At 41.2% G+C, this 22,547-nt stretch overlaps 1 protein-coding gene across 4 annotated transcripts in view; it reads right to left on the bottom strand.

The window, feature by feature from the left end:
- Nucleotides 1–3,436: 3,436 nt before the first annotated feature.
- CKAP5 (cytoskeleton associated protein 5) overlaps nucleotides 3,437–22,547 on the bottom strand; it is a 79,344-nt gene continuing 60,233 nt past the window's right edge. For 3 of the 4 annotated variants that reach the window (XM_081315055.1, XM_081315057.1, XM_081315056.1), the window contains 11 exons: nucleotides 20,051–20,224; nucleotides 19,011–19,131; nucleotides 13,750–13,929; nucleotides 12,667–12,854; nucleotides 10,179–10,254; nucleotides 9,615–9,803; nucleotides 9,389–9,526; nucleotides 7,963–8,046; nucleotides 6,582–6,738; nucleotides 4,858–5,012; nucleotides 3,437–4,144 (listed from right to left, as the gene is read on the bottom strand). In XM_081315055.1, the coding sequence (XP_081171181.1) occupies nucleotides 3,899–4,144; nucleotides 4,858–5,012; nucleotides 6,582–6,738; nucleotides 7,963–8,046; nucleotides 9,389–9,526; nucleotides 9,615–9,803; nucleotides 10,179–10,254; nucleotides 12,667–12,854; nucleotides 13,750–13,929; nucleotides 19,011–19,131; nucleotides 20,051–20,224 (1,708 nt within the window). In that variant the 3' untranslated portion in view covers nucleotides 3,437–3,898. The remainder of the gene's footprint in view (nucleotides 4,145–4,857; nucleotides 5,013–6,581; nucleotides 6,739–7,962; nucleotides 8,047–9,388; nucleotides 9,527–9,614; nucleotides 9,804–10,178; nucleotides 10,255–12,666; nucleotides 12,855–13,749; nucleotides 13,930–19,010; nucleotides 19,132–20,050; nucleotides 20,225–22,547) is intronic. The other variant, XM_081315058.1, reaches the window with a different exon arrangement.

The raw sequence follows: 22,547 nt of genomic DNA, 5'->3' as shown, positions 1-22,547 counted from the left end.
TCCCTATTCTATTGTTTTCTTCTATTTCTTTGCATTGTTCATTTACGAAGGCATTCTTATCTCTTCTAGCTATTCTCTGGAATTCTGCATTTAATTGGGCATATCTTTCTTTTTCTCCCTTGCCTTTTGCTTCCCTCCTTTCCTCAGCTATTTGCAAAGCAAGGCAGAGATTAGAAATAGGCAAAGATTTGCATTCAACCACATCCTTTCTTCAATTAGACAAAAATCAGCCTATTTATGTGTGAGACATCCCTTCTGCTTGAAAAGGCATCTTTGGGCCAGTGTTGTCCAAGGGTCATGACCACAAGCCCAGAAACAAGAAGATATGCTTGTTTGTTAAAGTTTGGCAATGACAGCATTTATTTTGTTATATATTTTCCCCTGAACAATCAAGGAGTATCCATTGGAAGAGGCTAATTTACAGTCTCAACTTAATAGCCTTAAACTTCTAGCAGACATTCTAATACTTCAAACACTCAATGGTTTAAAGAAAAGGTAAAAATGAAACATAGATTGCAATGGGAGTATTTAAAAACAAAACAAAACATCAGCTTAATACTCTTAATCAACAGATATTTGGATTAGATTTTTCATCCAACAAATGATTAAGGAAAACATCGAGCAATACGGTCAATTTTTCTTGGAACTATTTATGACAATTTTGCATGCCCATTTTCCTGCATCTATTATACTGATTAATTAATACTGATTAATTAATGCTGTTGTACATATACTATTTTTCTGTTCATTTAGTGCAACAGACATTAAAAACGAACCACTCCTATATGGCAATTGGAAAAAAAAGCCCTGAGTTAACTAGTAAAAGCTACTACTTTAGACAAATACAGTATTTTAGAGGCAGAATTTCTATCAGAATCTTCTAATTCTATACATTTGGATGCATGGAAACTAAAAACATGTTTCACAGACATCATGGAAAAATTAGGTCCTAAGAAATCAGGAGAGAAAAATAAAGCTATCATTAAATGCTTTTTCATTCAGACTAATACTTAGTATTTGTTTCAACACACTAAATACCAACTAGATATTTGGTTTAATTTAGTTTGAAAGCATTCTAATTTCTGTAGTTCATGCAAAAATTCTTTAATTAAAAATAGGTCCAAATTCAGTGAGAAACTCAAACTAGCATTATTAACAGTAACAGGACATATAAAAAGCCTTGCATATTCTTTGTCACATATCTTCTGAAAAATAATTTTATCATAAGTTCCCCATAAAATGAAGCAGAGCCAGTCACAGAGTGCTTCTCCCAGTGGTCTGATGGAATTGTGATGCTGACATTGGAACCAGCTGAACTATCAATCTTTTCATATGTTGGCACCAATGAGATGTGAGAACCAGCCACTAGTCAGGTGGTTTATATCAGAACATGTACACTACGGTTGAGTTATAAATGATTTTGCAAAAATTAGCTTCTTTATATATGTTTCTGTATTGCCAGTTCTATTATTCACTCAACCCAAAAAGGAGTTGGAAGCCAAGAAGAACAGGTCAAGCACATAGCCCACTTTGCACTGAATAGGACACATTGTAGATGAGCAGATTCATAAGGGGCAATAGAACAACAGTCTGCAACAGCAATGAGCAGAAACTCCTTCTCTTCGGATAAAATCATAGCAGCAACAAATCTCACTAATTTGAGAGCTGTCAGTCACTTAATACAGCAGCAAACATTTCTCCACTTACTAAGTGAAGCTCTATAAAGACAGAAGAGGAAACTGAATATATTACATAAGCATCCATTAAAGTTGATACCAATAAAAATGTTCTTTATATAGTCACGTCACTGGCAAAAGAATTCTCTCTTTCCTAGAAAAGGTTTCATAGTTACTCCACTGAGTAGTTATATCATCAAGATTCAGGAAGTACAGAGAAATTGATAATAAAAGGTAACATTTATTCAAATGTACTGTAGAAAGATTTCCATTAGTTCTACGTTAAAGCTAAAAATGGTTTAAAGACTATAGGGAATTTTGGAAATCAATATTAAAATGTATTATCAAAATGATAAAAGCCACACACTGCAAGGAGAAAAGGAAAGAAGCAAAGTATATTGTTAGACAACATAGCTAATATATTTTAGCTCAGAGACTTCACTTCCAAATATTATTTCTAATACTCGCTAAATATTATAATCCAATATTTATGTCCAGATTCTGTAAGTGAACTCTTGTGTATTATTGAAAAATTAGGAATTTGTTACTATTTCTAATAATGTACCAGAAGAAAACGATATGTTAGCAAAATACATGTTTTGGCACCATTTCAAGGCCCATCATAGTGCTAGCAAGTTATTGTGGTTTTTGAACACATAACATTTTACCCACTTGGATAGGTGCTGATTCATTCTTTAATATTCCTAGCTAAGGCAAGTAATTCATTATGAAGTAGTTTGTTTAGTTTCAGCTGAAAAGACTGCAAATTAGAATAGGTTTAACAGCAAGTATAGACAATCTTCTAAGTAGGGAAATGTACATATTACAGATAAGTATGCTTGTTACACCAATTTTCCACCAGATTACATATTATGTATGCACCTGGTGACCAATTATATTTTTACAGATTATTACCAAGCTTGATTGGCTGCAATATAGAACTACTGTATAGCACCAGAGCTATCACCCAAAGCTTAACAGGCATAAAGATGTAAATGAAATCTATGTCAGACATAAAAGCAGTTGATGCTCCAGGAAGAATGACACAGGACATAATAGTAGGAACATGGGAGGTGCTACAAAGACTACAGAAATTCTGGAGGATGAGATCTTATGAAGCAATCAGGAATAAAAGAGATGCAAGTCAGCCAGAGAATTTCTCACAACTCTAACAACTGTGCTCTGAAGTGGATGGATAATATGACAAATAATGTCACCTTTAATTATCACAATATCCATTCACTTCAAAGCACAATCATTTTGGAAGTAGAGTCCCAAAGATCCTGTCATTATTAGCAATTGCTGTTAATACATTTAACACAAACTTGCTAGCAGCTTCTGGGATAGAAAGAGAAAATGGATTCACCATGATTATAGAAACATTAAGAATTGGATTATTAGCTCATCTTAAGTACAGAATACTTCCACTGTCTTGAGGAAATCGATGTTCAAAAAGGTTTAAAACCAGTCCTCAATTAAGATTCTAGGAAAAGATTTGGAAAATATTGTCTGAAATGTAAAATGTTCTGGCCTTGGGTCAAGAGTTTTCTGTAAGCACAATATTATTATTAACATTAAAAGTTTCCTTTATCTGGAACACATTTGTACATTAGTATCTCAGCTTCTCCTTGTTTTCCCAATTAAAGTTAACTTGCTATAGTGACTCAGACACACACTCATTTAACAATTAAAATGCAGAGTCACAATAGCAATTAGGAACATGGTTGAACATTTGCCACCAACAGTCACTGCTGCTCCCACAGAGTTAATGCAAACTTTATTTACAAAAAGACACTTAAATTACTTGCTTCATGCCATGCGTCCATACAGAAACAGTTCAAGGATTATATGGAGAACTAATTCACAAAATTAAAAATGAATGCAACGAAAAGTTTCCCAGATTTAAGAGAGCTAAGGTAAGACAACTTAACAAACAAAACCAAGTTTTGAGAAACTGGACTGAGCAGAATTGTTTACAGCTCTGTACACTAAAACTAATACACGGACTCTCTTCTACGGTCAAGAAATGCTCACGAAAAAGCAAAATATATACAAAGATTTGTGCCACATTGACTTGGATCCTCCTCCAAGATCTGCTGTATTATACACAGAAACCAGTTTGTATACATAAGGCCTGCATGAGGCCACTTAACTATGAAGACTTCTAATTTAGTCAACTAAAGATGGACAGCTCTGCAATAGCCAAACCGTCTCAGGCAATTTCACTTGCGACTGCTTTTTATTCTCTCCAGTCTTTTTTTCAAGTCATCAATATTGGATGCTGTAGAAGAGGAAGTGGTACTTCCAATGCCAGCATGGGTCTGATTGGAGTCCAGATCAATGTGCTGGTATTGTTCCCGTGATTCACGAAGGTGGGAAAGCTTACTATGGAGCATATCTGTAGAGGATGCAACAGTGGGGACTGATGGCTTGGACAGTGTGGTGGCCAGCGACGCTCTGTCTTCTTGCTGTGGGGAGAGATATTGAAAACCCTTATTCAAAAAGTGCTTTATGTTATCACATTTTTACCAAATCGAGCAGGTTGACTCTTAACAATACCACTATAACTAATCTTCTAAGAGGAGGTTTACTTAAGTTTTAGAAATGTAAAATATATACCTAAAATTAAAGGATGCTAAAATTTTATCCTATTCTTTATCTATCACTATGGCCAAGGTCATAAAATGCTGCTTGGGGGGCCCCCCGAAAGCCCTAATAAGCAGGCATATACATAGAATGAAGGCTATTGCTAAGCACATTGATTTGTGCTTTAGATTGTAAGACGCCCTGAGTCTTCGGAGAAGGGTGGGATATAAATGGGATAAATGGTAATAAACAATATTTTCTTGCAATGTTTTTTTTTAAAGCATGGGGTGTGCAGCTTTGGTCATTATCTTCACCTATGCTGATATAATATTAAACTTACCACATACACTGGAAAAAATCACTAGTAACTAAAAAAAGAGTGAAATATGGATTTGCGGCATAATTTCATATTTTTTTTTGCAATGGTGCTTAAAGGTTGGTAAACCCTTTTGATTTTTCAACAATTCTGTACAACTATGACCTAAAACATTCACCTTTCTCCATGCAAGTCCTAAAACTAGATGAAGCGTTAAAAACTAGATAAAGCAATTAAAACAAATAAGTCAAAAACTTTCTACTTGTTCTACTTAACTACCTTTGCATTGTCAAGGCCACATCGCTGCCTGAGGATTTTTAATCTTTCCATATAGACAGATGGCCCCACCTCTTCCCCATTTGAATTTCCGATAGCAGGAGAAACTACATTGGTGGGAGTGGGAATACATGATACCTCCATCTGTGGAGAAACTCCTACAAAATAAAAAAAAATCACAAGCCACAAATGAGTCAAGTCTAACTTCAACAAAAGATTGAAATGGGATGTTACCTAGGTTTGGATAGGAGATGACCAGGCTAACCCTGAGGGTGGGGTCAAACGCATCATCAGTCTCGAGTCTCTTTATGCCCACAAGAGTCCAGCCCACCTTGAATTCCATTGACTCCATTGTCTACCATCAATTTGCTTTGCCAGTTAGTAGCTCAGAATCTTGTAGAGTTTAAGCTTGCAATAAACCTTTATATTCATTTGAACTGCCTGAACTCCCGATTTCCTGTGCTTGACAATTTGTATGGCGTAACTACTTATGTTATCTTTGTGCCTTATTCTTGGGGGGAGGAGGGACAAAGTTGGACCTGGTCATGACCAATCAATGAAGCAGGTGGAACATTTTACCCCCTTCTTTGTGCTTTTGATATTTACTGAACCATGTGGGATGAGTTTAGAAAATGACACTTTCCTACATAACGACTGTCCTCTTTATAACTGAAATAAAACAGGCATGGGAAACCACCAGTGGTGAGATCTCCAGCTAGATGGGAGGTGGAGTAGAGAGACTTGCAAGTTTGGATTCCCTTCAGGGGAGGAAGTGGCAAGGCCTGACCTTCCCTAAAATCCCTAAAGCTTTTATCTGCCTATTTCCAGGAGAATGTAGTCAGTCTGGTGAGATTAGACTAGCAACTTTGTTGTTAGTTGCGAAGTCGTGTCCGACCCATCGCGACCCTATGGACAATGTTCCTCCAGGCCTTCCTGTCCTCTACCATCTTCTGGAGTCCAGTTAAGCTCACGCCTACTGCTTCAGTGACTCCATCCAGCCACCTCATTCTCTGTCGTCCCCTTCTTCTATTGCCCTCAATCTTTCCCAGCATTAGGCTCTTCTCCAGTGAGTCCTTCCTCCTCATTAGGTGGCCAAAGTATTTGAGTTTTAGCTTCAGGATCTGGCCTTCTAAAGAGCAGTCAGGATTGATCTCCTCTAGGACTGACCGGTTTGATCGCCTTGCAGTCCAAGGGACTCGCAGGAGTCTTCTCCAGCACCAGAGTTCAAAGGCCTCAATTCTTTTGCGCTCAGCCTTTCTTATGGTCCAACTTTCACAGCCATACATTGCAAAGACTAGCAACTATAGAGAAGCAATTCTAATCAGCTCAGTGTCGCTTTGGTTCTTTGGGTCTGACATCATCATAGAACAGACCATTCCTGTCTGCCTTCTGACATTCTCTCTGTGTTACAGGAAGAAGAGCTGTGCTGACTTCACTTTAACTATCTTTACTTTAGGTCTTTACTTTGAATATCTTTCTGCTTAATATTAATCAACAAGGCTGCTGCTATACCATATGCAATATTCTAGTAATTCTATTTGTAGATATTACCTGCATAATGAGAGTATTATGGAATAACCACTATAATTGTTTAATGCCACTCACCCTGTGATTTAAGAAAGTTGATACATTACTTCTGAAATTCTCTACCTCTTCTGCTAACCCTGGAAAAATCTGATAACTCCATCAACACAAGAGGTGTTGGCTGCAAGTTCATATCAAATTACCTGTGGAAGAAATCCGCCCTTTGCCTTCCCTTTCCATTTCAATCAGCCGGAGACCTCGTTCTACGTAGCTCTGGAAGAACTGTGAGGAGTTTTTTAGGAAGGGCTCAATATCTGCATCAGAATATTTCTTTTTATACTCATACAGCTCTGCCAGACCCTGTTTTAAAAACAAAGTACCTCAGCTATTAAAAACTGCACATATAAAAACAGGCATGAGTGCTGAAGATTTAGGTTCTGAATATTGTATACTAAAGCTAGTTCAATATCATGGCTCTGAATTCAACGCACTATTATTTGATCATTAGGATTTCAAATGGATCTTTCCTGGGCCTACTTTAAAATGTCAGAGGTTGATTTAGATGTTCCTCTGTTTAAGTTCAACAGCTTGGCTCTAAACATTTCCTAAAGGCTAGCCCAGTGGGACTGCAAAGCTGTCATATTTTAAAAAAAACAACACCTCCAACAAAAAAAATTCTGTGCAACTGATAGATGGGCAAAATGCTCTGTGCATAGACCACAGCCTGCACGACAGAGCAGGCTTAAGTGGTTTGCGGCTGGATCTGAACATGCTGGTCCCAGTTATAGGCATTCCAGGTTGGAAAAGATTGGAAAAAAATGAAGTCAGCAGCAGCGAAGGGAAGGGAAGGGAAAGAAAGAGCTAGGATGATTGGGGGGAAAAGGATGGCTCCAAACGTATTGGGTTATGTTGTGCTAAAATACAAACACAGCAGTGGCATGAAATACAACAACAAGAGAAAGAGTATGATTTGGCCAGGTGTTCAGCGGGGATAGGGAAGAAAAGCAATGAGACTATTGTTCTACAACAGAGGTCTTCAACATTTCTGGGCTCACAGCCCGGAGGGAAGGAGAGCAGCTTCCAAACTGGTGTGTGTGTACATGCAAATGGACCTACGTGCACTGGCGCAGCACTAACAGCTCCATTCATGCTTGCACAAATGGGCCGCACACACCCGCCTGGCGCTAGCGGCCTCATTCGCGCCCGTTCATGCATGCGTAAATGGGCCACACGCACCTGCCTGGCACTAGCCGTCTCGTTTGCGCCCGTGCACATGTGCAAACAGGGCTGCGGGCACTAACAAGAGGGGCAGTGCGCATGTGTACCAGCCAGCCATTTCCACGGTCCACCGGCTAAGAGGCCGTGGCCCAGTAGTGGGCTGCAGCCCATAGGTTGGGGACCCTTGTTCTACAAGTCCCATCTGAAAATTTTACCCAAATTCCAAACAATCAAAACATTTTGTGCTTCTGTTGAGCTGGACCATTATTCAGTAGAGAATCAAGTGGGCTGAACCCTGAGTCAAAATGAGTTTCTTCCATGTTTAGAAAAAAAGAAGCTTTTTTTTGTTCTAGGCATACTTCTTACCTCTTTAGTGTTTTCTTTAGAGCCAATTTTTTTAAATATCTCTGCTAAAATATCATTTACTTTGGCCTTTGGTGACTTTTCGTCCTATGAAAGGAATTTGGACATTAATTAACAAACCAAATTAAAAATCGAAACAACAAAAAGAAATGAACAAAAACTTGAGGAATTGAAATTTCAGTAACCGAAGCATCTTTAGAACCCTATGACAGGTAAACCAGAGTTATAAAACATAAATGAGGAGAAAAACTAGGACAGTATCTTCTAGTTTAACAAACCACTATTCTAGAAATCAGACAGCATTAATCTCAACTTATTAATAATGCCAAACAGTGATTTCAGCCTCACTAGTAGCAGGGTTCTGAAAACTATGATAGAGCTCACTAATATTATCAATACTGTACTGTACATCTGTACAAGCAAGGTTTAAATGGCCATGTGTAAATATAGTGGCCTAAAGGGACAAAGTTTAGGAGAAAGGAAAGTGTTAGCTATCAAATGTTGCCACTCAGCAATAGACAAATTTGATATCTGTACTGTTTTGAGAATTCTGAGTGTCAACCAGAACCAGAAATTAACCTTGTAATTGTGGCTACACTAAACACAACACACTTAAGCCATCTCTCTTGAACATCACTTCATGCAAGGCTTTTTTCTTGGCCAGGACAATATCATGGATAGATAGATAGCATTCTGTTACTGTACAGGTAGTCCTTGACTTACAACCACAATTGATCCAAACTTTATGTTGCTAAGCGAAACATTTTTAAAGTGAATTTTGTTCTATTTTACAGCTTTTCTTACCACAGTTAAGTGAATCACTGCAGTTATTACGCTGGTAACAGAGTTGTTAAGTTGACTTTGCTTGTAAGAAGGTTGCAACCATCATAAGTATGAGTCGGTTGCCAGGCATCTGAATTTTGATCATGTGACCATGGGGATGCAGCAACGGTTGTAAGTGTGAAGAATGGCCATAAGCCACTTTTTTCAGTGCCGCTGTAACTTTGAACAGTCATTAAATGAACTGTTGTATGTTGAGGACTACCTGTAATTCATCTCCTTTAAAAGAAGTCAAAGTGACTACCTGAGTCTTTTTTTAAAAAAAAGATCTGTTATGTTATAAATAAATGTATGAAAAAAAGAGAAAAATTGATTGTTTACAGGAAATAGGCAGATTGCTCAATTTGCATACAGCCTAAAACATACTGTTGTGCAAGAGATTCTGTAGCTAACCCTTTTACAAAATGCCTCCCTGTATTTCTTGACAACTTAATCCAGCCACATCAGAGAGCTTCTTCAGCTTTTTATGCAATCCAGACTAAAAGTCCAATACAGTAAAAGTGATAAAATTCCCAAAGATTCTAACAGTGCAATCGTAAAAAGTGACAGCTGGTTTTTTTTAAAAAAAAAACAACAACAAAATACTTACAGTATGGGAAGCACCTTTTTCCGTGCCTTTATCAGATTTGCTTCCAGTTTGGTCCAGAGAGTGTTTCATCATTCTGCACAGGTGAGCCTCCAATTCAGACTCATTCTTGTTATCTATCATTGTTAAATGATCTAAAATCTAGAAAGGAACATTATAAATTTAGAGAGAATCTTTTAAATATTCCCGAGAACCCTTCGTAGGTTGGAACAAGCCCATTTGGTCTCACCTTGGCTCCCTTCAGTTTGCATAATGTATGAATCAAGGTCTTCAGAGTCCGTATTGGGAATTCACTTTTGCACTGCTTTAATTTCTCTTTTGGAAACACCTTCATAAAGATGTGAATGTCCAACATTATTCGGTCCAGGTTGATGCTGTTGATAGTTTCAGGGAGAAGTCTTACCATTCTCCATAAGCACTTGGAGACAAGAGAGAAATGTTTACAAAGAAAAGCCAGTTACTTATGGAAAAGCATATCCTAAATGCAGAGTTGTCAGTGGAAAACCTGATGTTTTAAAAGCTTAAAATAAATGGTCATGAACAAATAGGGTGATTTTTTCTGCTCAATTATATTGGACATAGGTTTACAGATCATTAAGACACAACTCCTAAGAGAATTTTTAAACCTTTCATTTTTATTCTCAAGCTTATGTTAATAACAGCATGCCACACTAAGTTGTATTTATACTGTAATTTTTCCAATAGAAAAGAATTAGGTCTATAATTAAGACAAGCTGGCAATACATATCATTATGCCATTTCAAATTTGGAAAAAAAAACCCTACATACTCACTTTCATTACAAGTTCTGAGAACTTTGGAGAACTAGCAGTGGCTAATAGACTGTCCTGGAGTAGAACAAGCAGGGCACTAGAAGAATTAAATGAAGTAGCATTATTTATTTGATTTATACAGCCCCCATCTCACCGTGATGATTTTGGGTGGCTAACATTTAAAACTGTAATACAAATAACGTAAAATTACAGTGCATATAATAACAATTGACATAAAAGCCAGTCTCCATAAAGCAAGCAACAATCTCCTAAGTTCCATCTAAATATAACCATTGCAAGAGTCATACACATTTTCACAGAGAATCGACAAGCACCATGCAGAGGGGTGTAATACTTGGGATTTTACTTGGGAGACTGTTCAAAATACAACAGAATATGAACACACCACCTATCTGTAACTCAGAAAAGCATCCATGACTTTTTCCAAGACTGCACAGCTATTGCAGGCAGGCCTCCACTGTAATCACAGAATTAGAAAAGCAGACATGCCTGCTTTAATTAGCTACAGGCAGTGTTTATGCTCTAAACCAGGGGATAAACTGCAGGCTGGTTGTATCGTGCGGAGGCCGTGCCCATCCCAGCTCCGGCAATGTGAAAAAAGACGCAATATGAGTGAGGGCAGTTTCCCCGCCGTCTTGAAGGAGGCGGTGGTGAGACCTCTCCTCAAGAAGCCTGCCTTGGACCCAGCTGTGCTAAATAACTTTCATCCGGTCTCCAACCTTCACTTCCTTGCAAAGGTTGTTGAGAGTCTGGTGGCGCATCAGCTCCCTCTGGTCCTAGATGAAGCGGATTATCTAGACCCGTACCAATCAGGTTTCAGGCCCGGGTACAGCACGGAGACGGCATTGGTCGCTCTGGTGAATGATCTCTGGAGGGCCCGGGACAGGGGATATTCCTCTGTCCTAGTCCTATTAAACCTCTCAGCGGCTTTCGATACCATCGACCATGGTATCCTGCTGCGGCGTCTCCGGGGATTGGGAGGCACAGTTTTTCAGTGGTTCTCCTCCTATCTCCTGGGACGTTCGCAGTCGGTGTTGGCAGGGGGGCAGAAGTCGACCTCGAGGCCTCTCGCTTGTGGAGTTCCTCAGGGGTCGGTCCTCTCGCCTCTCCTGTTCAACATCTACATGAAACCGCTGGGTGAGATCATTCGTGGTTTTGGAGTTGGGTATCATCAGTACGCTGATGATACCTAGCTTTTTATTTCGACCCCAAACCACCCCAGTGATGCCCTCGACGTGACGTCCCGTTGCCTGGAAGCGGTTCGGGTCTGGATGGGGAGGAACAGGCTTCAACTCAACCCCGACAAGACTGAGTGGCTGTACATACCGACATCCCAGGATATTCAGAATATTCCATCTCTTTCTATGGGGGGTGAGCTATTACCCCCCGTAGATAGGGCTCGCAACTTGGGAGTCCTCCTAGATTCACAGCTTACTTTGGAAGACCACATAGTAACTGTGACTAGGGGGGCCTTCGCCCAGGTTCGCCTGGTGAGCCAGTTGTGGCCCTATCTAGACCGGGATGCCCTGCGTACGGTCACTCATGCGCTCGTGACCTCTCGTTTAGACTACTGCAACACTCTCTACATGGGGCTGCCCTTGAGGACCACTCGGAGGCTCCAACTGGTACAGAATGCAGCCGCGAGAGTTGTGTTGGGAGTCTCCCGATACTCCCATGTTACACCTATGCTCCGTGAGCTGCACTGGCTCCCAGTTGTCTTCCGAGTGAGATTCAAGGTTCTGGTAATGGTTTTCAAGTCCCTACATGGCATGGGTCCGGAGTACCTTAGGGATCACCTGCTGCCGGCATCAACTTCCCTCCGCCCTGTGCGTTCCCACAGAGAGGGTGCCACCGGTCAGGGTGCCACCGGTCAGAGAATGTCGTCTGGTGGCCCCCAGGGGGAGGTCCTTCTGTGTGCGCCCCCCCGGATCTATGGAATCGGTTGCCGGTTGAGCTCCGGATGGCGCCCGACCTTCGCTCCTTCCGACGCGATCTGAAGACTTATTTGTTCGAACAAGCCGGCCTGGCCTGATGGGGGGATGGGTTGGGATTTTATTGTTGTTTTTAATATATTTATTTATTGTTTTAGCTTGGGCATTGTGTTTAATTCTTTTTAACTTTTGTATCTTTGTACTTTTATATGTTTGCCCTGTTCACCACCCTGAGTCCTTCGGGAGAAGGGCGGTATACAAATAAAATTATTATTATTATTATTATTATTATTATTATTATTATTATTATTATTATTATTATTATTATTATTATTATTATTATGTCGCGACACGTCAAGTGACATGGCGATTTTGGCACCCGTGCTCTAAACCATCTCTTCTTATGAATTATATTTGAAGCGTTACTCAACTGTACCCAACTGTAATGAGGAACAAAAGTATTTCATCAAGCACATGCCGTAATATTAGTGTTACGTGCTATGTCAGAAGGTTATACTATGAAAAAAAGACCTTTTTCATCTTATCAAGTTATTTACCTTAATATGTTTGTTTGGTCAGATTTCTCTAGAACTTTTACCACCAAGAGGTTGACAGATCTGATAACCTGCTGGCCTTCTTCTAGATCTTCAACTCTTGAATCCAGCATTAAGGTAATGAGGCCATGCATCAAATCCTTCAACACTCCTGCAGAAGCCTCCCTTGCCAAGCTTTCAATCTGGAATAACTGTCAAATGAATGTAAGTTTTAGATAGAATTCTTTCTTCTGAATAAAACTTAGAAGCCTCAATAACCCCCCTTCAGAACCCCAATATTAGATTGGTCACTATTTTGAAAACAATGTTGCATTTTGTTTGCCTTCTCAGTAAGCCTTGTTTTAAGAAATACATTTAGAAGTGTTGATGAGCAGAAAGAACCTGTGGTGCAGGACTGAAGAGAAGGGGATGCTTTACATGCCAGCCTGAAGAAATTGAGTGGCAAACCGAAATGCAACAATAAAACACAAGCTGCACCTCTTAAAGGCATGGTTTGTTCTTTAAAGAATGTTGATGTCAGATGATTGACACTGAAGCTGAAAATTGCAGCAGATTAGAACAGTGCTATAAGAACTGCACTTACTCATCTGGGGAGCTGTATTTATTCATCCCTGAAAATAGCACTTCAAGAATTAAAATATTAATATGTGTAAAATACCTAGATCATTTAACCCAAGCACGTCAAACAAAATAAAATACTACATTGTGAACCCCCCGCCCTTTGCTAAATACAAACCATTTATCTTTTTTCCAACAGATACACAGTAGACAAACATTTTATTTTTAAATTTTAATTAAGCTTCTAGGAATTAGGTTTTGTGCAGTGCTTTTGGTAACTCTCAAAATTCAGAAATACAATAAGAAAACAACATGCAACTTGATCTATTATGTACCAAGCAACCAGACTGTGCATTAAGTTTGCTAGATGTGCAGCATACTTTACTTTTTCCGGTAAATGTATACGTGTTCTAGAGTAAAATAAAAAATTTTACACAAAAGAAATTATAATAAAATAAATTTATGCCTGACCGAATTTTAACTGTTTTTGCTCATTTTACAGTGGCAAAGAAAATAAAGAATTCTTACCGAAATCATGTTTCCAATGATGCAACTGTACAACTTGACAATCTCATCCTTGTCCAGTTTCTCATCAGCCATATGAGTATTATAAATGAGTCGGAGTTGCATGAATGTAGCTATTAAGAATTGGTCAATGTGGCCAGACATTGCTTCAGCTTTATCCTCTTGTCTCAGAACCTCATCAATCTGTATGCAGACATAATAATATTTTTTCTTCACACAGCAGAGTATTTAAGACATTGGTCTGCACTAGGTGCAAAAACTACCACCAATCTCTTAACTATCATTTTCCCCGTTTTACTATTCTATTATAATTCTCTAGGAATCCATCACTTTGTTCACAATCTTAGGATATTAGACCAAACATCAGATGTGCAGTGCCAGCAAAAGCTAGTTATTCCTGCATTATCTAGTCTTCACAAATTCTGCAGCCTTCACACTTCAAAGAACCTATCTCAAATATGTACCTTACTACAAACATTTAGAATTCATTTTTCCTATTATTATTATTATTATTATTATTATTATTATTATTATTATTATTATTATTATTATTATTATTATTATTATTATTATTATTATTATTATTATTATTAGAACGTATATACCGCCCTTCTCCCGTAGGACCCAGGGCGGTTCACAAGGCAATTAAAACATTACAATACAAAAAGTTAATAACAATTAAAATAGATTAAATTATCCTTGATTAAAAATCTAAAACCCCTAGAACTCTGATTAAAAAACCCAATTACAATAAGTTAAAAATTTAAAATTCTCAGTCCTGGCCAGAAAGCTCAAAGAGCCAGGTCTTCAGGTCCCAGCGGAATGAACGAAAATCAGGGGCAGTCCTGAGCTCTATGGGTAACTGGTTCCAAAGGGCAGGCGCGCCCACAGAGAAGGCCCTCCCCCTGGGTGTTGCCTGCTGGCAATCCTTTGCTGGCGGCACCCTGACAAGGCCCTCCCTGTGGGAGCACACAGGACGAAGGGAACTTGATGCCGGCAGCAGGTGTTCCCTCAGATATCCCGGACCCAAGCCATTTAGGGCTTTATAGGTCATCACCAGCACCTTGAATCTCACCCGGAGGGCAACCGGAAGCCAATGCAGCTCGCGGAGCAGAGGTGTTACATGGGAGTATCGGGAAGCCCCCATCACAACTCGCGCGGCTGCATTCTGCACCAGCTGAAGCCTCCGAGTGGTCCTCAAGGGCAGCCCCATGTAGAGAGTGTTGCAGTAGTCTAACCGGGAGGTCACGAGCGCATGAGTGACTGTGCGCAAGGCATCTCGGTCCAGATAGGGCCGCAACTGGCGCACCAGGTGGACCTGGGCAAAAGCCCCCCTGGTCACGGCTCCTATATGATCTTCAAGACTGAGCCGCGAGTCCAGGAGGACACCCAAGTTGCGAGCCCTATCGACGGGGGGGTAACACCTCACCCCCCCATCATTAAAGATGGAATAGAATGGTTCACTCGAGATGCCTGTACGCACAGCCACTCAGTCTTGGCAGGATTGAGTCAGAGCCTTTTTCTCCCCATCCAAACCCGAACTGCCTCCAGGCAACATGACATCACGTCGAGGGCATCACTGAGTTAGTTTGGGGTGGAAAGAAAAAGTTGGGTATCATCAGCGTACTGATGATACCCCACCCCAAAACCACGAATGATCTCACCCAGCGGCTTCATATAGATATTGAACAGGAGGGGAGAGAGGACCGACCCCTGAGGAACTCCACAAACGAGAGACCTTGGGGCGGACCTCTGCCCTCCCGTCAACACCGACTGCGAACGGCCCAAGAGGTAGGAGGAGAACCACCGTAAAACGGTGCCCCCCACTCCCAACCCCCTGAGACGTTGCAGAAGGATACCATGGTCGATGGTATCAAAAGCCGCTGAGAGATCTAATAGGACTAGGACAGAGGAACAACCCGTCCCGAGCCCGCCAGAGATCATTCATCAGCGCGACCAATGCCGTCTCCGTGCTGTACCCGGGCCTGAAACCTGATTGGTACGGGTCAAGATAATCAGTTTCCTCCAGGAACAGAGGAAACTGATGCGCCACCACACTCTCAACAACCTTCACTAAAAAGTGAAGACTGGAGACTGGATGAAAGTTATTCAAAATAGCTGGATCCAGGGCAGGCTTCTTGAGAAGGGGTCTTACCACCGCTTCCTTCAAGGCGGCGGGAAAGACACCCTCACTCAAAGAAGCAGATATCACTGCCTGGAACCAGCCTCGTGTCTCCTCCCGAGCTGAATAAACCAGCCAGGAAGGGCACGGGTCCAATAAACAGGTGGTAGAGCTCAGCCTCCCCATAATCCTGTCCACCACCTCGGGAGTCACAGGATCAAACTAAGTCCAGATAATACTCTCAAGACCGCTCGATTCCTCCCCATCAGACTCTGCCCAGTCAGAGTCTAAACTGGTCTGAATCTGAGCGATTTTGTCCGCAAGATGCTGGCTAAACTCCTCAGCTCGCCCCTGCAAGGGCTCCTCCCTCACCTCCTGAGAAAGGAGGGAACGACTTACCCTAAACAGGGCGGCCGGGCGGTTATCTGTGGACGCGATGAGGGCGGCGAAGTAATTAGACTTTGCCGTCCTCATCGCCGCGAGATAAGTTCTAGTGAAAGATCTTATTCGCAATCGGTCAGTTTCAGACCGGCTGGATCTCCAACAGCTCTCCAGACTCCCGACGCTTCATCTCCCGAAGCTCCACAGAAAACCATGGAGCCCATCGGGATCTGCGCCGGGTCAGGGGTCGCAAGGTTACAACCCGGTCAAGTGCCTCGGTGGTGGCCCTCTCCCAAGCCTCCACCAAGGCATCAGCCGGGCTATGAGTGAGGGAGATAGGTATAGACCCAAGCGCCGTCTGGAACCGTTCTGGATCCATTAGGCGCCTGGGGCGGAACCACCTGGTCGGCTCCGCAGCCCAGCGGCGAGGGATAGCATATCTGAAGACCAGCCGTAGGAGGTGATGATTGGACCATGACAGGGGGACAATATTTGGCGTACCCCCTCCCAGATCATCAAACCACTGCCCAGATAGGAAAACCAGGTCAAGAGTGTGACCCCCTCCATGGGTCAGACCCTGAATTATCTGGGTCAGGTCCATGGCCGTCATGAACTCCTGAGCTAACTCTGACGACCCGCCCAGGGATGGAAGGTTGAAATCACCCAGAACCATAAGTCTGGGAAATTCAACCACCAGCCCTGAAAAGGTGTCAAGAAGCCCAGGCAGGGTTGTTGCAACACAGCTGGGCGCCAGGTATGTCAGCAACAAACCCAACTGAACCCGAGCCAAACCTCAGGAGGAGCGACTCACTCCCGCCAATCTGTACGACAGTGGTCTCCCGCAGATATAAGGTCTCCCGTATAACCACCGCCACCCCCCCCGCCCCTACCCTGAGCCCGCGGCCGGTGCAGCACACAGAAACCTGGAGGGCAGAGCTCAGTCAGAGGGACACCTCCCTCTGAACCCAACCAGGTTTCCGTAATGCATGCCAGATCCGCGCGTTCCCCCTCGATCAAATCCCGGACGAGGGGAGCTTTGTTCACTACGGATCTGGCATTAAAATACACCAGCCTAAGCTCAGGGGCCTGATCTCCCTCACCCCCGGGTAAACGGGTATCAACCGGAGGGTTGGAGCACGCCACCGCTTGAAGACAGCAGGGGCGTGATCCCGGATGTTGATACGGCTCTCCGTGCAACCACCTGCTACCATTCCCAATCGTCGTGGGGATTTGAAACTATGGCAGTCATTGTTAGCCCTAGGGGTATGCAACATGAAAATGTAAATTCACCCATGAGTATTCTTTTTTTCCATAAAGAAGGAAAGCTTTTCCATAAACTTTTTCATGTTGTTTGGAATAGCTGAGAAAGAGTATCCTTCCTTTTGAAGACAGCAAAGTAAAAATGATGGCTATTCCGCAAAAAACCTCAGTTCAGACCCATTGGTAAACTGAGGGTCACCAAAAACTTACAACTAGAAGCCAGAGAGAAATGAATAAAATATAATGAAAACAGAATTCATGTATTTGGTAAACAAAAAATCCTTATCACGCGCTCTAGTATTTGTTCCATTTCCGGGGCACCAATCAACTTCAGGCTGGTATACAATGTATTGTTGGCAAGGAAGTGAAGAAGGAAAAGCAAAGAAAGCTAACAGACTATTGGATGCTTATCTCGGGGACTACTTTTGAAGGAACAATCAGCAGTGAGTGGAAAACATGGTAAAAAAAACCCCAGAATCCAGCAAACTGTCTGATCTACAGGTACTACTAACTTCGTATACTGACAATTACTAAAAAGCCTCTTGGTAATTTCCAATAAAAAAGTATATCTTCCTTATTCATTTTTTATGCTGCCTTTATTATTTTTATAAATAATGCAAGGGAGTGAACATAGTTAATACTTCTTCCTCCTTCTATTTTTCCCCTCGCAACAATCCTATGAGATGGGTTTGGCTGAAAGACCACAAAAAGTTATTTAAGTACTCTTTACTGATGTGCCAACATAGAAATATGCTTAATAAAATGAATGCATCACAAAAGGCTTCTCATTTGTTTCTTCTGGCTTATTCTATTCAGCCAAAAGTCAAGTCCATGCCAGCCCATCTCTCTCCCCCCCTCCCCCCCAAAAAACATACTTCCTGGAACGAAAGGGGCCTCAGCTGGCAAAATGAAGACCCTGCTTCACGGTTAAGTAGACTGAAATTCAAGTAGTGGAGGAACAGTCAGATTAAATAAATGCTGTCCTATTACATAATACGAAGAGTTAAAATATCCTTGATATCAAAAAGAAAGTCAGGGTATTATCTAGAAGGTGAGAATGTTCTACGTTCTTGCATTTGAAAAGAAGATCTTTTTCTTTACAAGATGTGGTGCTTGCTCCCAGCTTGGCTGGCTTCAAAAAGGTTTGCATCAATCCATGGAAGTCATGGGGTTTAATAGTTATTAGTCTTGTTGGCAGCTCTACAGGCCATCTGCTGGGAGATGGGCTTCCTTGTGCCACTGTGAGAACAGACTGCTGGGACTAGGTAGACCAGAGGTCTGTTCCAGGAAGGCATCACTTATGTTCTTCTTGAGAATTGCGAGTCAGATGGCCCCTGTGCACTTAGTTATGTCATCAAGACATTTCAGAGTGGTGCATATGTCACCTGACACTCAGCTCCACCAAATGTGCAACTCATCACTCTCGCAATTAATTTGTTGATCTGTGCAATGGTAGCTTAAGAACACTATGTTGTTGCCATCTACAAAGAACACCACGTACCTGTGCAAGAGCCTGGATACTAGTATTGATATCCCCGCTGGCGACCTGGGAGATAACAAAGTTGATGGTAGAAGCAGTATTGCTGTGCATGTCATCAAAGTGTGGGGAGACAGGACGGATCCTGGATGGAAGAAAGATCTTGTAATTACTGGAAGGCAATCCTTGCCACCCTACTTCCAAAATAACACTTGCAAATTTTGCAGGGAGTCTTAGCTTAATTGAGAAAAACAAAATATGCTACTGAAAACAAGCACACAGTTGGAAGTACAAATGGCTGCAGATATGGCTAATAAGTAGATTGTCAAGTTTCCGGCGTATGGGCTTTTCAAGTGACTCTGAGGCATTGTTTATCTTAAAAGTCCTTTATTAGCCTAATACACCGGCAAATGCTTGCTCGAAGGAAGCTGGAATCTGAAATCTCTGCCCCTTGCACAATATATTAAAACACAATTCTCCACCTTTCTAATTTTGTCATTAATCATATTCTCCAATTAATTTAAAGAATCAGTTTCCCTTCCGTTAGAAAACCCGCCAAGGTCTTATCTTCTCTAGTGTTATCGAATGTTATTGCTTGACAGATGCTGCTTGCCTGTGGAATTTTACCATTTTTCCCTTTAACACCTGAATAGGGCTTCTCTCATTCTTTTCCTTCCCTGTTAATTAAGTCAGCTCTTCTCCTTGTCTCATCTCTATCTAGTTTTGTTCCCTCTACTTTTTTCTTCTACCTTTTCCTACCTCCATTCTGTGGGTGAGGTATTTTTTCTTGTGTTGTGTTTTGCATTTTTGCTGGAAGAAAGGAGAAGAATATGGATGTATATATCTCTGTTTCTCTAGGAGACAGTGGCTGGTATATGCAGATGAGAGAATCAATGCATTTTATAAATGGAATTTAACTATAGTTACATCAATTAGTAGTGACTTGTTTTTGTTCTGAGCTTTTATGGCCTCGGGCAGAACCTTCATACGTGAGAAAGAAGAGAACACTATACCTCCAATATGCACATACTGGGTCAAAACAGACTAAATTCCCCTGCACTTACTTAGGTTCAGGAATCGAGACTGGCTCAAAGATGTCATCCAGTTTGTGCTGAACAAGTGCTGGCATTTCACATCGCACTGTGCCATTATCATTTTCTATTTCATCCAGATCCAGCTGAAATTCCCGAGGAACTGTATTCATTGCCTCTGAATGGCCACTTAAGTTACGGGCTTGGCTATAAAAATCAAGCAATACATTTTCCTTAATATTTCAGGAAGCATGCTGCCCTCCCATAGAAATCCTCACAAGCTAGACTTCCGGGTGGCAAGGCGTCGCCAGAGGCAGCCATTCTTAGGCTGTCAGCCCCGCGGCTCCGTAGAGCCACGGAAAACAGCACCGACCAGCTGTTTTGGAGGCTCGGAAGCCCCCTCCTCGGGAGAAGAGGACGGGGTGAGCGCCCAGGTAGGGGTAGAGCTCTCCGGGGCCGCCAGAGCTAATAGTTTTGGCGGCTGAAGGATTGAGCCCCCCCGAAGCCTGGGTATGCTCCGGACTGCGGGGCGCCTCTGCTCTGGGTTTTTTGGAGCAGAGCAGGGCGTCAGCAACCATCCCTGCCAGCAAGAGAGAACCTTTGAGAACCGGGATGCAGGCAGAGCGACACAGGAGATCTAGGTGAAAGGGAATTTATGATCTTTAACTCAATGGACTTTGCGGAGTTTGAAAGTGAAAGTGCGTAGCAGGCAATAGTGGGTGAAAATGGCTACCAAATCCTCTAAAGCTCTTAGAAGCGCGGGGGCTTCTCCGGTGCAGCAGTTTTCGTTACAAGTTTTATTGCCCCCTCCTCCTGTATCTGTACCTGTACTTGCATCACCTTTTACAGTTAAAGACTTACAGAATGTGTTGCAAGAGGCTATGGAAAAGCAATCGCAACAATTAGTTGAGCTTATGGATAAGAAGTTAACAGAAATAAGGGCAGACATCTTATCTGCATTTCAAGGCATGGCTATATGTATTGAGCGTTTGGATGAAAGAGTGGAAGATCTCAGCCAAAATAATATCAGATTAGATGTAAAAATGACAGAAACTGAAAATGTGGTGGAGAAAATTGATAGTGATTTGACCTTGGTACAGTATCATGAGATGGAGTTTGCTGTGAGAATTAGAGGCTTAAAAGAGGATCCTAAAGAAAATTTGAAGAAAATAGTTTCTGAGGCTCTGGAAGGGGTGCTGGGGGCGACCAGCAGATGAAATTATGGAAGATATAGACAAAATTTTCCATGTTAATTTGTGGATTGCAAGACAAAGGAAATTACCCAGAGATGTGGTGGCTTACTTTACAAAGAGAGCGATTAGAAATGAGGTTATTCAAGCCTCTTACAATACTAAATTTGTAATTGCTGAGCAAGAAGTCTTGATTTTAAAAGAGATCCCTCCAAGAATCTTAAGGAGAAGGAAGGAATTTGCTTTTTTGGCGCAAGAATTAAGACGACGTGATATTAAGTTCAGATGGAAGATACCAGTGGGTATGGTGGTGACGTATGAAGGTATGAGACATCGTCTTACTACAGTGTTGCAGGCACGTGATTTTTATAGTAATGTTTTAAAAGCAGCCCCCATACCACTTTTGGAATCTACAAAGAAGAATGGTGAGGGAGAGTCTCAACGACGCAGAGAGAATTTACAAGGTGCTGAAGGAACAATGCAGATAGATGAGAAAGTTACAGGAGTGGATCAAATTTCAGTATCATCGGAGGAGGCCAGAAACCAGAGGATGAAGCGCGCTGCTTCTAGACGAATGAGACGAGCCTGAAGATTTAGTTGTAGAACTGAAGGAGATAATAATGCAATAAGGGAAAGTTTCTGGATTTAAGGTTAACATACAAAAAATTAAAATGTTGTTTAAGAATATGATAGTATCATAAAAGGCTGTTTTAGAAGAGATAACGGGATTTGAAATTGTTAAAAGGGTTAAATATTTGGGGATATATTTGTCACCCTTAAATGTAAAGTTATATAAAAATAATTATGTTTTGTAATACTTTATGTTGCTTTAATTTAAAAATAATTATGAAAAGTTAACTGGGTAGAATTGTAGTAGTGAAAATGAATGTCTTGCTGAAATTTTGAAAGTCATGATTTGTTATCTGGTTGGTATGTATATTTATTGTGTGATAAGAAGGTGGATAATGTGTCTAAAATATATATTTTAAGACATGCTCTGTTGCAAGTTTGGAAACAGTATAGACACAAGTTAACTTGTAAGATACCTATATGGGCAATAATGAAACACGCAATAGAAAATATAAACATGATGTGACTACATATAAGGAAATTTTAAGTTTGGGAAGGAATGTATGGCATTTGAAGTTGTATAATATCTTAAGAGAAGGAAAGATTGTATAAACTTGGTTTTAGTATGGAAAATTACAGGCCAGGTGGAAAGAAGATCAGAAAATTGGTTTTTTAATGACTGATGTAAATTTGGTAAAGTAAATTAGAGATCGTTTTGTCTGTAATTGTTTTTATTGGGCATTATTATTGACATTACTGTTGTGGACATT

This window comes from Vipera berus (genome assembly GCF_964194415.1).
Source record: "Vipera berus genome assembly, chromosome: 1".
NCBI lineage: Eukaryota > Metazoa > Chordata > Lepidosauria > Squamata > Viperidae > Vipera > Vipera berus.
Note: the sequence above shows the minus strand (reverse complement) of the source record. Positions and strands in the feature narration are given on the sequence as shown.